This window comes from Erythrolamprus reginae, chromosome Z (assembly GCF_031021105.1).
Source record: "Erythrolamprus reginae isolate rEryReg1 chromosome Z, rEryReg1.hap1, whole genome shotgun sequence".
NCBI lineage: Eukaryota > Metazoa > Chordata > Lepidosauria > Squamata > Dipsadidae > Erythrolamprus > Erythrolamprus reginae.
Genome location: NC_091963.1, coordinates 79,176,102 through 79,193,764, shown reverse-complemented (window position 1 = coordinate 79,193,764; position 17,663 = coordinate 79,176,102). Strand labels below are relative to the sequence as shown.

The window sequence follows — 17,663 nt, the reverse complement described above, 5'->3', positions numbered from 1 at the left end:
AATTCCCCTTCCATCTAGCCATTCCTGTCTCCTAGTCCAAATTCATTCTTTCCCAATATAGTTTCCTTATAATAAATTCCAATTAAAAATAAAATTCTTCATTTAATTCCCCTACACCAATACATCATTTTACATAAGCTTATTCTTATAAATGTATAACTTTATCATAGTTTCAGTCTTCTTCTTTAAAGGTACTGCTGCCATCCATATTTTCCATTTCCATATTCCTTAATCCATATTGCCAAAATGTGTCTCTAATCTGTTTCTGGTAAAGTTATCCGATGCATCCTCAGGCTTTTCAGATGGTAGATTTGTTCTTTTGCCAATTATATAATCATATCTCAATCAGTCAGTTCACATTACTCTTCTCTCACGAGTTTCATTTGTTCCAAACCAAAGCTGATAACATCTTTCTTCACAAGAGTAAACACATAACAAACACATTCCATTCTTCTAGCCAAAATAGATAACGTAACATCTGTTGAAAATATAAATCATAGATCTCCTTGCAGTAACTCCTCCAATCAGAAGATGGCATCTTTTATATCTATCATTACATTGACTGTTCTTTAAGTTCAGTTAACTCAATTGATAAATCTCTTCATTTAATGCAAAGGAAAATAACTTAATTGAAAAAATGTTGATGGCATGGCTAAGGGGATCCTCAAGTAAGCTGGTGTGTGGTGTAGCTCTGCACACCTTGCCCTGCTTTGTCTTCCACCTCTCCCCACCACTGCCTTGTTTCATCTTTCACCTTCCTACCTCTTTGCTTTGTGACCATCGTACCGGTCCATTGCCCATCCTCCTGCTCCGTTATGGTGGTGAGCAAAGAGAAGAGATGGCAAAGAATGAAGATGAACAAAGGGAAGCAGAGTGGTAAAGGATGAAACAGTGCAGATCGCCATGGAGAGCATGGTTGGTGCTGCTGCCATGAGGTGAGGTGAGAGAGCAAGAGAATAATCTGATCAAACCCCTGTGTGTGTGAAAGAGAGCAATGATAAAAAACAGCATGTAAATCCAATACTAAAACAACTAAAAAACCCTTATTGTAAAACCAAACATACATACATACAAACAAACAAACATACCATGCATAAATTGTAAAGGCCTAGGGGGAAAGAATATTTCAGTTCCCCCATGCCCGATGGCAGAGGTGGGTTTTAAGGAGCTTATGAAAGGCGAGGAGGGTGGGGATAATTCTAATTTCTGGGGGGAGTTGGTTCCAAAGGGTTGGGGCCGCCACAGAGAAGGCTCTTCCCCTGGGCCCCGCCAAACAACATTGTTTAGTTGACGGGACCTGGAGAAGACCCACTCTGTGGGACCTAACTGGTCGCTGGGATTCATGCAGCAGAAGGCGGTCCCTGAGATAATCTGGTCCGGTGCCAGAAAGGGCTTTATAGGTCATAACCAACACTTTGAATTGTGACCGGAAACTGATTGGCAACCAATGCAGACTGCGGAGTGTTGGTGTTACATGGGCATTTTTGGGAAAGCCCATGATTGCTCTCGCAGCTGCATTCTGCACGATCTAAAGTTTCCGAACACTTTTCAAAGGTAGCCCCATGTAGAGAGCATTTCAGTAGTTGAGCCTTGAGATGATGAGGGCATGAGTGACTGTGAGCAGTGAGTCCCAGTCCAAATAGGGCCGCAACTGGTGCACCAGGCGAACCTGGGCAAACGCCCCCCTCGCCACAGCTGAAAGATGTTTCTCTAATGTGAGCTGTGGATTGAGGATACCCAAGTTGCGGACCCTGTCTGAGGCGGTCAATAATTCCCCCCCAGAGTGATGGACGGACAGATAGAATTGTCCTTGGGAGGCAAAACCCACAGCCACTCCGTCTTATCAGGGTTGAGGTTGAGTCTGTTGACACCTATCCAGACCCCAAAAGCCTCCAGGCACCGGCACATCACTTCCACTGCTTTGCTGACTGGACAAGGGATGGAGATGTAAAGCTGGGTATAATCTGCATACTGATGATACCTCACCCCATACCCTTGGATGATCTCACCCAGCGGTTTCATATAGATATTAAATAGCAGCGGGGAGAGGACCGACCCCCTGAGGTACCCCACAAGGGAGCAACCTAGAGGTTGACCTCTGACCCCCCACTAACACCGACTGCGACCGACCAGAGAGGTAGGAGGAGAACCACTGAAGAACAGTGCCTCCCACTCCCAACCCCTGCAGCCTGCGCAGAAAGATATCATGGTTGATGGTATTGAAAGTCGCTGAGAGGTCAAGAAGCACCAGGACAGAGGATAAACCCCTGTCCCGGGCCCGCCAGAGATCATCCAGACTGGGCGATAGTTGTTGAGGATGGCTGGGTCCAGGGAAGGCTTCTTGAGGAGGGGGCACACAAGCGCCTCCTTGTAGAGTTCCGGAAAGGACCCCCTCCCCAAAGAAGCATTGACAATCCCCTGGACCCAGCTCCATGTCATCTCCCTACTGGCCGAAACCAGCCAGGAGCGACACGGATCCAGCAAACTGGTGGCGGAACTCACAGCTCCAATGGCCTTGTCTACTTCATCAGGTGTCACCAGGTCAGACTCTTCCCAGACAGGTGGACAAGTACGGGCCCCAGTCACCTCGACTGACTCATTGTCAGTCAACTCTGTTTTCCAATTGGAGTCGAGGTCCGCTTGGATCCGATCGATTTTATCAGCGAAAAACGTGTTAAAGTCCTCGGCACTACTCTGCAAGGGCTCCCCAACTCCCCCCTGGTTAAGAAGGGAGCGGGCCACCCTAAACAGAGCGGCCGGTAAAAATATATTTACTCTCTCTCTTTTCGCCCCCATTTTCTCTGTTACATATATAATAAGGTTATAGTTAAATGTATTGTTAAATGTATTGTTTGATATTTGATTTAGAGTGTATTTTAAAATTTATTGTTATGGTCTTTTTTATTATTAACTCTTCTCCTTTCTTATTTCTTTCTCTTTTTTTTCATTTCTTTACCCTCTATTAATATTGACATTTTCCTCTGGATTGTTTTGTTGTTTGATTGTTGTATCTCTTTCTTTTTTTTAATATTGCATAATTACTAAGTTTGATTACTTTAATTATATAGTACTTTTCTTTTAAGAATATAAACCATATGATTAATAGAAAAAGAAACTAAAGACATGAAAGGTTCTTTTAGGGCTCAAAGTTGACTTCTGTTACAACAACAACCCGAAAACACACATCCACTCCAATTCCAACTCCTACCCCAAAGGTATCCCCCACATCATCTCCATTACAACAAAGATCAATAATAACAATGCTAGCTAAAGAAAAAGAAAAAGAAAAGGAAAAGATGCCGACAGAATCAAATCTCCAGACTATCCAAGATACCCTAGCAGTTATTCAAGATTTTATGCCGAGAACACAAACGCAAATGGATACAAATAAAGAAGTGAAAAAATATTTAGAAGAAATGAAAGAAGAAATGAAAAATGAGATGGGAGCTCTGAAAGCTGATCTCAAGATGGAGATTGGTGATCTTAAAACTGAAATTGGTGAAGTTAAAGGGAGCATGAAGGAGATGGATGGAAATATGAAAATTATACAACAGAATATACAAGAAAATGAAAAAAGAATGAAAGCAATGGAAGATAAAATTCACAATATAGGACAAAAGGTGGAAAAATATGAAGAACATACTTATGCAATCAACAGGGGCTTTGACGAAGCAATAATCAATCTTGAACTTCAATCCGCATCACATGGCTTGAGATTTCAAAACATAAATGAGAAAGATGATCTATCAGCAAAAATGGCAGAGATAATAGGAGAAAATTTACAAATGGACCCACAAGAACTCATAAGAGAGATAGATGAAATTCACAGAGTCCAAACTGGCTATACACGGAGACACAACCTACCAAGAGAAGTCTACATCACATTTTCCAGAAGAGTAATTAGAGATGACATCCTAAAACAGGCGAGAAATCAGACCTGGAAGTACAAAGGGAAAGACATTACAATTTTGAAACAAGTTCCAAAGAGGGTAAGAGAAAGTAGAAGAGAGTACTATTTTCTCACAAGCGTTTTAATTAAAAAGAACATAATCTTCCGATGGTTAGTACCAGAAGGACTTTCTTTGACTTGGCAAGCAATGAAAATCAAGATAGAGAGCGTGGAAAATGCAAGAGCTTTCTTTGCACAAAATGGATTGAATAGAACTGACCAATCACAGAAAGAACTCAAAAATAAAGAAGAAAAAAAGGGGGCTACTGGTAAAGAGAGGGAGGAAATGCAAGATGTTAAAAAGAAACAACCACAAATTCAACAAGAATTGGTATTAGACAGAAGATTGCGTGAACCAAAAGAAATAAAAAAATACTACAAATAGAAATGTCACATGACCTGAAAATCTTTTCAGTTAACATGAATGGTCTGAACAACCCCAGGAAAAGAAATCAAATATTGACTAAACTCAAGAAACAAAGAGCACAAATAAATGTTCTACAGGAAGTCCACATTAAGAAATCAAATAGAAAACTACTTAATAAATCAAAATTAGGGAAACTTTATACTAGTTTAGCAAATCAAAAAAAGAGGTGTAGCAATGTATATTGATGAAACAATAGAGTCAAAACAAATATATAGTGATAGCGAAGGTAGAATTTGGACTTAGAATTGAAACCTCTCGTTATGATATCAATATACGCACCAAATGATAATCAAAAACAATTTTATAAGGAATTACATGACAAAATAATTGAGCTATCAATAGAAAACATGATAATAATAGGTGATTTTAACGCGATTCCAGATAGTCAAATGGACTATACAGGGAAAAAGAAAGAAAAGGAAAAAAAGGTAATTTTACCAACAACATTTTGGAAAATGAGCACAGAATTATTATTAAAAGATGTATGGCACGAATGCCACCCACAAAATAAACAATATACCTTTTATTCCAACCTTCATAAAATTTGGACTAGGATAGATATCGCCTGGGCACCAGCACACATAATGGAAAAGATCAGAGACATTGAGATAGAAACTAATAGCTGGGCAGATCACAACCCATTAGTTATATATTGGAAAGCTAAGAAAAAATCTAATAATTGGTTCATGAATAGAAATGTATTATGTGACCCTGAATATAAAGAATGGATAGGGAAAGAATTGGAATTTTTCTTTCAAATAAATAAAAACAATGATACAACCCCACAAAATCTTTGGGACACAACAAAGGCATATATACATGGGTTAACAATTTCTTACATGGCAAAAAAGAATAAAGAGAAGAAGATGCTATATCAAAAATTAGAGGATGAATTTAAAAAACTAGAACTAGAAATGCAACAAAATCAACATAATGATAAAGTTAAAAATCAGAGAGATTTATTAAAGCATAAAATAAGGTTGATAGAACAGGAACAAATAGTAGAAAAAATAAAAAGAGCAAAACAAAAATACTTTGAACAAGCAAATAAACCAGGAAGATGGTTGGCTTACAAACTTAGGGAAAAAAGAGAAACTAAAATTATTTTAAAAATTAACAGACAATAAAAACGTAATAAGACATAGAATAGAGTATATAGTTTGAATTGTTTTAGTAAATTTTTGTCCAAAATTTATTTTTTTCAGTACCTCAAATAGGAATTCCCAATTTAAATTATCGAACGCTTTTTGGGCATCCATAAATATTATTGCAGCTATTTTTTCTGAGTGGGATTCGTAATATTCTAGAGTGTCCAGCATTATTCTAATGTTGTTTTGAATATGCCTACTAGGTAGAAACCTATTTTGATCTGAATGTATCCATTTGTTTAGTATTATTTTGAGTCTATCAGCTATTATTACAGTAAAAAGTTTATAGTCCGCATTTAACAATGCTATGGGTCTGTAGCTCACTATTTTTTCTTTTTCCTTTTTGTCTTTGGGGATTAAGGCTATCAAGGAGTCTGTCCATGAGTTTGGCATTTTCCCTAAATTTAGAACTTCATTAAATACTTCTAGCATCAGGTCTTTTAGAGTGTCCCCAAATTCTTTATAGTATTCTGCCGGAATTCCATCTGGTCCAGGGGATTTGTTATTTTTTTGTTTACATATGGCTGTGTCTAATTCCTCCCTGGTTACATGCTTCCCTAAAAATTCTCTGTCAAAATCCGTTAACTCCTCTATTTCACATTTTGTTAGATTATTTATGTCTTTTTCGTTTATTTCTTCCTTTTGGTACAGAGTTTGATAATCCTGATGATCTTCTTTTTTTCCTTTAGTGCGAATTGTAATATTCCTTTATTATCTTCTAATTGATGTATATATCTATTTTCTTTCTCTTTTTTTAGTTTCTATGCCAGCCATTTACCTGTTTTATTGGCATGTTCAAAATGGTTTTGTTTTGATATTTTTATTTGTATAGCTATGTCCTCTTGTATAATTAAATTTATTTTATGTTTAATTTTGTCCTTTTCTTGGTTTAACTTGTTGTTTTGGGGGTCGTCTTGTAGTTGCATTTCCAGTTTTTTAATTTGTTCTTGTAGATCTCTTAATTTTTGGGGTTTTTTCTTATTTTCTCTGCTTGTATAAGCAATTGTTAGACCCCTTGTGTACGCCTTTGCAGTGTCCCAAATATTTTGGATTGGGGTGTCGTTGTTCCAATTATATTTCAAAAAATATTTTAATTCTCTGGTCATATATTTTATATGTTCTTTTCCTTTTGTTATATTTGGATATATGGCCCAACGTTTATTCCCTTTTCCTTCTGTTTTAAGTTTTACTACTATGGGGTGATGGTCCACCCATGTGTTTATGCCAATATTGATTTCTTCTATTATATTTTCGATTTCATTTGTGGTCCAGAACATATCTAGTCTGGACCATGATTGGTGTGGGGAGGAGTAGTATGTGAATTTGGTCTTATGTTTATTTATTTCTCTCCATGTGCCTTTTAATCTATGTTCTTCCACCAGATCAAAAAAGACTGAGGGCAGGCTTTTCCTGTTACTACATTTGTTATTTCCCCCCCCTGTTTTATAGTCTATTCGAGGATCTACTATCGCGTTATAATCACCCAATATACACATGTTGGGGTTTTGCATTTTATTTATTTGATCGTGTAATTTCTTGTAAAAATCTTTTTGATTCGTGTTGGGTGCATAAATAACGATCATTAATATCTCTTTTTGGTCTATGGTAATTTCTAGCATTAGGATTCTCCCTACTTCGTCTAGGTATTTTTGTTTGGGGTTTAACCATTCTTTGACGTAAACTACTATGCCTCTCTTTTTATTCTCTGATGAAGCTGCAAACATTTTTCCAAGTTTCGGTTTTTCTAACAATTTTTCCTCACATTTTTTAATATGGGTTTCCTGCAGACAAGTTACATTCGCGTTTTCATTTAGTAATTTTTTGTAAATTTGTTTTCTTTTAATCGCTGAATTCAATCCATTGATGTTTACCAAAAATATTTTTGCTTGTTTGACCATATTATTGTTTCCTAGCTGTGGCTCTTGTAACTATTCTCTCTCTTTCCTCTCTTGGTTCTTGGTTCCTGTCTTTTGTTTCTGGGTTAATGTTTCTTGCTTCCTGATTGGTGGGTTCGCTCTCCGTATTGCTGTTCCTGGTTCCTTCTAAGTTTTCCTCTATAAATCTGTCGGCTTTTTCATATGTGTCGATTTTAATCTTTCTATCTTTCCATGTGATTAGTAGACCTTCCGGGATTAGCCATTGGAAAGGGATCCCTTGTCTGATCAGTCTGTTCGATATGAATTGAAAGTCTCTTCTTCTATCTCTTATTCTCTTTGGAATTTGTTTCAGAATTACTATTTCTTTTCCTTCAAATATTAATGGTTCGCCTCTTGTACTTTTATAGATTGCATCTCTGGCGGTCTTCTTTGTAAATCTAATTTGTACCTCTCTGGGTAGTTTAAAACGTCTCGCGTAGTTTGTTTGGACCCTGTATAGTTCGTCAATATGGTTCCTGAGCCCTTCTTCATCTACTTCCAGGAGTATAGTAAATATTTCCGTAATTTTTTTGAAAAGGTCTTCATCGTTAGTTTCGGGTACATTCTGGACTCGCAGATAGAAATTTGCCTTTTCCATTTCTAATAAGGCAACAGCGCCCTCTAGCTCATGGTTTTCCGCTCTTAATCTCACTTCTGTTTCTTCTATTTTACGGCCTGTCTTCACAGAGTTTTCTTCTAATAGTTTGATTTTTTGGTCGTGTATATTCTTTATTTGAGTTTTAATTTCTTCCATATTTCCATTCAAAAGTTCAAAATTCTTGTTTGTTTGGATTTGGTTTTGTACCATGGTTTCTTGCGTCTTGGACATAGTTTCTTGTGTTTGTTTCATGAAGTCATGGATTAGATCCAGTGAACTTTGGATAGTTTGAAGGGTTGGCCCTTGTTCTTGCTTTTCTATTGTAGTCATCTCCGTCGATGTTTTTGATCCGATTGCGAGCGGTGTTGTTGGAGTTTGCTTCTTAAGTGATTTAGTGTAGGTTTGTGTCATTTTTACCGTTTTAAGAAAATTACTCCACACTTTCATTTAATGTTCAAAATACAGAAATTCTTGTAATCACAATTATATTAAAGAATCAATATTGAAAACACATTAAATTCACTATTTTTAGACTGCTATACTGCTATAATAATTCTGATCTTTATATTTATAATTATATAATATATTTGTACTTATCCTATCAAAATGTCCCAAAAGTATAAAAGAAGGGGTAGCAGAAAAAAGAGAAAAAGAGAAAAAGAATAGACACTCTAGAATATTACGAATCCCATTCAGAAAAAACAGCTGCAATAATATTTATGGATGCCCAAAAAGTGTTCGATAATTTAAATTGGTAATTCCTATTCGAGGTACTGAAAAAAACAAATTTTGGACAAAAATTTACTAAAATAATTCAAACCATATACTCAAAGCAGTCAGCTCGAATCATAATCAATGGAGAGACAACTGACACACTTCAAATAAATAAAGGAGTATGTCAAGGAGGCCCACTATCCCCACTCCTTTTTATATTATGTACTGAAATTTTGTTAAACCAAATACGAAAAAACGAAGATATAACAGGCTTAAAAACTAAAGGTCACAAGTTCAAGTTACAAGCATTCGTAGACGATATAGCCTTCATCATTGAAAATCCGATACAAACGGGCAAAAAATTAATGGAAGAAATAAACAATTATGGACAAGTAGCAGGACTAAAAATCAATAAAACCAAAACTAAAATTATAGTTAAAAATATGACAGCAAAAGACAAACAAACTCTGATTAGTAAATTAAACTTGTAGATTACAGAAAGAATTAAATATCTAGGAATAAATCTATCAGCTAGATGTATAACATTAAAAAAAGATAACTACGATACACTACTAAAAAAAACAGAATCACAATTGGATACATGGACTAAACTACCAATTTCATTATTAGGAAGAATCGCCACAATAAAAATGACAATACTACCCAAATTCTTATATTACTTCCAGACAATTCCAATTAAATTAGAAGGCACCTTTTTTAAAAAACTAGACAAATTAATATCTAAATTTATATGGCAAAAGAAAAGACCAAGACAATCCAAAGCAAGGCGGACTTGGCTTACCCGATTTCAAACTTTACTACCGAGCAGCAGCGCTAACATGGGTTAAAGAGTGGATACAACTTCAAAATACCAGACTACTAGCTTTGGAGGGACATGATATCCAGTCCGGTTGGCACAGTTTGATTTAGGATAACAAATCTACTACACACTCATATTTTAAACACCATCTGGTAAGGAAGTCACTAATGGACAACTGGAACTTAATTAGAAAGCAACATTATTTTAAAATACCATTATGGTTCTCAAGCATAGAAGCAATAGTTTACCCAAATACTATAAACCGACAAAAACTATTAAAATACTCACAATTATTAGATAAAGATTCAAAATTAAAAACACGAACACAGTTGAATGAAGAAGGGATAAAAGTGGACTGGTGGTGCTACTATCAAATATTATCTAGATTCCATGTAGATATAAAGAAATATGGAATACAGAAAAACTACACTCCCTTAGATAAAATCTTATTAGGCCCCCACAAAAAATCAATTGCAAACATTTACAAAATACTCCAAGAACACCAAAACGTAGAAGAAATAGTTAAAGGGAATATGATCGCTTGGGCAAAGAATATAGGTCATACAATACAACTGGACCAATGGGGAAAAATATGGCATACCAATTACAAAATCACAAAATCCACCGCATACAAAGAAAATGCAATAAAAATGTTTTATACGTGGCATATGCCCCCCGAAAGACTAGCAAAAATGTACACTAACCTCAAGCCTAATTGTTGGAAGTGTGGTGAGAAACAAGAGCCGGGGTGGCGCAGCAGGTAGAGTGCTGTACTGCAGGCCACTGAAGGTGACTGTAGATCTGCAGGTCGGCAGTTCAGATCTCATCACCAGCTCAAGGTTGACACAGCCTTCCATCCTTCCGAGGTGGGTAAAATGAGGACCCAAATTGTGGGGGCAATATGCTGGCTCTGTTCAAAAGTGCTGTTGCTAACATGTTGTAAGCCGCCCTGAGTCTAAGGAGAAGGGCGGCATAAAAATCAAATAAATCAAATAAATAAATAAATACTTCCATATGTGGTGGACCTGCAGACAAGTTAAAGAAATCTGGCACAAACTTCAGAAATGGATAAAGGAAATAACCAAGATTGAACTAGAAATGAAACCTGAAATATTTTTGCTTGGCATTATTGAAAATCAGATGAATAAGGAACATTACTATTTAATACAACATTTAATAACCTCAACGAGAATAGCTATCGCACAATTTTGGAAGAATGAAAATATGCCAAATGAACGGAATTTAATTTAAAAAATGCTAGATTGTGCTGAAGCAGACAAATTAACAATGGAGCTAAAAGGAAAAGAAAAAATGAAATACTACCAAATATGGGAAGAATTTTATATTTGGCTAAAAAAAGAACTTACCTTAGTGCTGCGTGATAAGGAAGCAATTTAAATACATAAAAACCCCCAACTATAATAACATATAACTCAAATCGCTGGTTTAAACATCGCCGAAAACTTAAGAATAAAACGAAGAGAGGACGCTGTCAACAGTCTCTACTACAGGAGAAGAGAAGAAATATATCTCTTGGTTGTTTTTTCTGTATTTTGTTTTTCTTTGTGTAAATGTACTGTTTGTCGTTGTTGTCTTATGTATATGTAAATAAAAATCATTTAAAAAAAAGACAGAATAGAGGAAAAGAAGGAAATAGCGTTAGAGTTTTATAGGAAATTATATGAAAAAGAAGAAATAAAAAAAGATGCAATCTTGGATTACTTAAGCTCTATAGATTTACCTATATTAACTGAAGATCAACAACAAAAATTAAATAAACCTTTCACAGAAACAGAGTTCCACAATCTATTAAAAACCAGAAAAATAATAAAGCCACTGGCCCAGACGCAATACCAGCAGAATTCTATAAGTTAGACAGTGCAATACTTTTTTCCAACATGTTAGAGATATTTAACAAAATAATAGAGGTGGTAAACTACCCAAAACATGGACAGAAACTTTAATAACATTAATACATAAAGTGGGAACTGAGAAGGAAAAAATTGAAAATTATAGACCAATTTCACTATTAAATGTAGATTATAAAATTTTTATATCAATATTTGCCACTAGGTTTAAAAACATTATAAAGGAAATAATACATGAAGATCAGAATCGATTCTTACCAGGTAGACAAATTAAAAATAACTTGAGAACAATTATAAATACTTTAGAATATTATGAACAACATCCTGAAAAACAAATGTCACTCCTATTCCTAGATGCCAAAAAAGCTTTTGATAACGTAGATTGGACCTTCATGAAAATACAATTAAATAAGATGAATGTGGGAACCAAATTTTTTAATATAATTGATGCTATTTATTCTGATCAATCAGCAAAAAATATAATAAACAAAAAACAAACAAGAAGATTAGAAATACAAAAAGGAGTTAGACAAGGTTGCCCCATATCACCATTATTATTTATTTTAACACTAGAAGCTTTACTAATAAAAATAAGAACGGAAAATGAAATAAAAAGTTTGAAGATTAAAAAATAAATATATAAAGTTCAACTTTTTGCCGACGACGTAGTTTTTAATGATAGAAGATCCTCTGACATCAATTTTAAAATTAATAGATTCAATAGAAGAATATGGGAATATATATGGGAATATAGCAGGTTTGAAAATTAATAAGGAAAAGACACAAATACTTACAAAAAATATGACGGATTCAGAGATAAAACATCTTAAAAAATTAACAAATATGAAAATAACAAAAAAGGTTAAATACTTAGGTATATGGATTACTTCCAAAGTTATGTCTTTAAAAAACCATAATTATACAAAACTCATAGGACAAATTAAAAACGATCTGGAAATATGGAAAAATTTACAACTATCCTTAGTTGGAAGAATTTCCACAATTAAAATGAATATTCTTCCCAAAATATTGTTTTTATTTCAAGTTATCCCAATCAACCCTGGCCCAAACGTCTTCAAAGAATTAAATAGAATTATAAAAAAAATTATATGGCAGGGTAAGAAACCAAGAATAAAACAAAGTTCATTAGAGGACCGGAAAGAGAGAGGAGGGCTTGCCCTCCCAAATTGGAAGTTATATTATCAAGCAACTGCATTAACGTGGATAAAAGAATGGTTAACCCTGGAAAATAGAAGACTACTCAACTTAGAAGGTCATGATTTAATGTTAGGCTGGCATGCCTTCGTATGGTATGAAAAGTTTAAAACCAACTCATATTTTAAAAGTAACATAATTAGGAAGGCATTGATAGAAGTCTGGAATGAGATAAGGAAAAATCACTTTTCAGTAATGCCAGAATGGATCTCACTGATAGAAGCTATTTCTCACCCTAATTTGTTAAAAGAAGGTAAAATATGGAAATATAGAGACTTATTGGATAATCAATTAAAATTGAAAACAAAACAAGAATTGCATGAGACAGGCGTGGATATTGATTGGTGGCAGTACGCCCAGATTAACTCTAGATACCAAAATGATGTAAGAATATTTATCTTTAAGAAATATAATAATATACTTGGGAAATTATTAATTCAAAATCAAGGGAAATGAATTGGGAAGTTATATAAATATTTAATAAATTATAAAACAATATATTGGATATTGAAAGATAACATGATTAGTTGGTATAAAATTTTTGGAAAAGAAATAAACTTAGACACGTGGGAAAAGGTATGGGTACACAATTGGAAAATAACCAAATCGATTACCTTCAAAGAAAAACAAATTAAGATGTTCTATAGATGGCATCTTCCACCATACAGGATTTCAAAGATGTGTCCAAACACCTCACCCATTTGTTGGAAATGTAAAATTGGCACATACTTTCACGCATGGTGGACTTGCCCCAAAGCTAAGATTTATTGGAATAAGATAGAAAAATGGTTAAAGGAAATTACAAATAAGGAGATTAAGAAGACTCCAGAATTTTTCTTATTAGGTATTACTGATACAAAATACAAAAAAGAAATATATTATTTAATAATTCACATATTAGTAGCAGCAAGAATTGCATTTGGGCAAAAAATGGAAAGAAAAGGAAATTCCAAAAGATGAAGAAGATTTTAAGAAAATTATGGAATGTGCAGAATTAGATATGATGACGAGAAGATTAAATAATCAAATGGAAACAGAGTATTATAAAACTTGGGAGAAAGTATATAATTGGTGGAATGTTAATAAAGATTATTAATGGTACAAAAATAAACTATAGAAAAGTTAAACTTACTAGGTTGAATATATTGTATACTGATATTTAATGGATAAGTTTTAGTTTTATTAATTGATCGAGATTGAGACGCAATGAAAATGCTGAATTATGTAGATTTTACATCATACTAATATATTAAGAGATATGTTATTAACAACTTTTATCTTTCTGTATTGATCTAATTATAACTAGTCATTCTTTTTTGTATTAGAAGACGTCTATGCCTAGTGGAGCAATGGTAGCTCCTTTACATGTTAAATGTTGTACGTCTTGTTTTATCTCATGGTATAAAAAAATCAATAAAAAATATTTTTTTAAAATTAAATAAAATTGGAAGAATATTTTATCAGCCATTTGTTTATTAAGGTTGCAAACCTCACAAAATAATCTGCCAGCTTTTAGTTAATTACCTGGGATATATAAATTTGATATTAATACTAGTGAAAATCTACAGAAGAAAGTAGAAGCTGGCTTTCAGAAAGAATTAAAAGTTGTAAGATGTTGATGTAATCTGTGAGAACCCCCCCCCTTTTTTTCCTGAGGGAGAAAGAATCATGGTAGAAAGTTAAATGTGACATCTTTTATTTAGCAAATCAGAATGTAAGCTTTGTAGATGAACATCATGAAAATCTGTGAGAAAGTAAAATGTAAATGTGTATTGTTCTAAAATTTATTTCCTCTTTTTTTTTTAGCAAAAGAAAGGAAAGTCATAACCCAGTGGTGGGAGTTTATAATACCAATGTCAACACTTTGTTACCTGGAAGGCAGGGCATTTTTAAAAGGGAGAGGAAGAGGAATGATTCTCATGTCTATGCAGTCATTGAGGATGTTATGGTTTATGGGCACCTGCTTGATAATTCTACAAGACCAGACATTGCTGAAGTAGGAGTGTACAGGCCCTTTTCTGGACCAGTAAGTACTGCACCACCTTCCCCACCTCCAATCAGAAAAATATCTAAGAGCTCAGGCCTGCAGGAATCATCAAACATGCTTGTAACTGATTGTGAGAGCTATACTTTTGCATGTCATATGCCAGAGAATATCCATAATGGTGACCTGAATGTGAGTTATAATGGACATATGGGCAGCAGGAACAATAAATAGGGAAATTATGTGGACTTGATATTTTGATGATCTGTGACTTTCTGATTCAAAGAAAAAACTAGTAACTCACTTATGGGTTGTATTTGAAACCTAAACTTTCTTAAAATATTGATAGCAGATTTAGTTATATTTTGGGGGAGAAGTTTCTGAGGATGTAATACCATACTTAACAAAGAATGCAACAATTTTGAAGTTTGCAGATTTTAGTCTTTAATATAAGTAAACTTTTTTTAAAAAAAGTCAGCAAACCAACCACTGAATGTTAAACAAAACTAAGATATTATGTTCGCAAAAGAACTCTTAATCCAAAGATTGTGCGGGGTAATGAGCATTAAATGCAAGACTTGTGCTCCTTGTAAATGAGATTTATACTTATTTTCCTTACACACATTGTATAACATATGTATTTTTTTTTTAAAAAAAATCTTTTAATTTTAACTCTGTGGAAATAATTTAATGAATTTTAACAAATTATCCTGTTTCAAAGGGTAGACAACATTAAGTTTGTAATGAAAACAAAAGGACCATTCTGCAATTAAAGGAATCATTGTTCTATTGTTATGAAATAAAGGGTTGACTTGACTGTACTTGACTGTAAAGGTATTCTGATACTTAGGAAACAAGCCTTTTGAGGTATTTCAACATGAGCTGTATTGCTTCTTGGCTACTTTATGCTAAAAATCAATAAGATTTTTTGGAAACCAATATAAGATTATTATACAGATATGTACACATTACAAATAGTCAGTCTGTGCATCATCATGTCTACTTTTGAGAAAGGAAGGTACAGAAGTTACTTTGTAGAAATATACGGTTTTGAATACATCATCATGTGTGCTGAATTTCAACAAAGGAATTCACAAGAGACGTTCGGGCAAAGAGAACAGAAAAGTATTCTCTCTGAGTTTTAAAAAAAACCAATTGGCTAAGGGTGGTGACTCCCCTGCAAGGAAGAGACACCCAATAGAAACTAAATGCAGGTTAATGTACCTAATGAAAACACCTCCCATTCCTACATCATCTATTCCGATGAGGTAGGTTACAGTCAATTGTAAAAATACACATGAATCCTGCCTAAAATGATACTATTCCTTACTTTCCCATTGCTGATTCTAATATTCCCTTGTCTGGCATACAATAGATGATTCATTACTGTCCTCCTGCCAGCTGGTCAGGGTCACAGGCATCTTGAGAAACAGTTCTTCTTTGTATGAGCCAAACAAATCTTATCTGCTAAAACAAAGGAAATTTTTCTACCCTCAACTCCTTCATTTCTCTTCTTTATCATTTATGATATACAGTACAATTGTTTAAGATTTTCTTTTATTTCCAACAGCTTGCTTTTTTCTTCATACTTCATTTTCTTTTCTTGAATAATTTGTTCATTTTCCAACAATTCCAACTCATCCCCAATCTCTTTCATTACCATTATGGATATAAGAAGAGCTGGGGTGGCGCAACAGGTAGAGTGCTGTACTGCAGGCCACTGAAGCTGACTGTAGATCTGTAGGTCAGTGGTCCAAATCTCATCACTGGCTCAAGGTTGACTCAGCCTTCCATCCTTCTGAGGTGGATAAAAGGAGGACCCGGATTGTGGAGGCAATATGCTGGCTCTGTTAAAAAGTGCTATGGCTAACATGTTGTAAGCTGCCCCGACTCTAAGGAGAAAGGGTGGCATAAACATTGAATAAATAATTAATGCTTTTGATGGAACTCTGGACAATGCCTCTAACTAGGGGAATAAGACAGGGTAGCATCATTAATCTAATCAATTTTTACTCCAATCAATTTTTACTCCTACCATGAATGCGGTTTGCTTCCAGTTTCTAAATATTCCACCTAGGAATCCATTTTCATCCATAAACACCCAGACCATTTTTGGACCGGAACATGAATTATTCTTCTTAAATCAGCTGTTAAATCTGCCACTACCTTTTCCACAGGATTGATTTGTAAACAACAATTTGTAAGATTAAATTTACCACATACCACCTCCTTCTGATGCTATTAAGTAATCAAAAGCCAATCTATTTTAATAAACTGTGGTTCTCAACTTATCCTGTTCAGTTGCTACAGTATTTAAAGCTGTGTCAATTCCATTTCCAGCTATTTCCATTATAGTCTTTAATCTAATAATACGATTTAGCATATATATTAGAATACTTAAATCACTTTTATTCCACCTTGTAAATATTAACTATTCCTTATCCCATTAATCTCTTTTTCCAACTTAGCCCATTTATTTTCAGATACTTGCAGCTCTATCAGTCTTTCAATTTGGAATGCATCTCTATACAATTCTAAGTTAGGGTTGCCTTATATTCCATCTTTTTCATTTGCTATTAGCCAATTTTTCCTTATTCTTGGCCTTTTATCTTTTTCTACCCAATAATTTAACCTTCTGTCCTATACCTTTAATTTTACTCCAGGTTAAACACCTGGCAATGCCTGAAACAGATACATCATCTTTGAAATTATCATCATTTTAATGCCCCTAACTTTGCCATTCTTCTTAATCCTTTCTCTTTCCAACTCTTCATCTGTTTTATCATTTTCCTCCATATCTGTCTGTAATTAACCTCCACTGTTTTCTCCGGATCCCTTAATAACTATACTCCCAAATATTTTATTTTCTCCCAACTTCAATCCTGACTCCTTCCTAGTTTGTATCTATTCTCTTGGATCTGTATTTAAACACATAATCTCTGATTTTACCATATTAACTGATAACCCTGATTGCTGTTTAAACTCTTGTAATATAATCTTTATTCCTTTGATAATTTTTATCAG

The 17,663-nt window shown here is 34.3% G+C and overlaps 1 protein-coding gene across 10 annotated transcripts in view; it reads left to right on the top strand.

Annotated features, from left to right (window-relative positions):
• Window positions 1-17,663, top strand: part of CDCP1 (CUB domain containing protein 1) — a 171,158-nt gene that overhangs the window by 140,650 nt on the left and 12,845 nt on the right. For 7 of the 10 annotated variants that reach the window (XM_070727356.1, XM_070727352.1, XM_070727353.1 and 4 more), the window contains one exon: window positions 14,462-15,460. In XM_070727356.1, the coding sequence (XP_070583457.1) occupies window positions 14,462-14,873 (412 nt within the window). In that variant the 3' untranslated portion in view covers window positions 14,874-15,460. Of the gene's footprint in view, window positions 1-3,068; window positions 3,121-14,461; window positions 15,461-17,663 lie in introns of those variants that run through there. The other 3 variants (XM_070727355.1, XM_070727354.1, XM_070727357.1) reach the window with 3 other exon arrangements.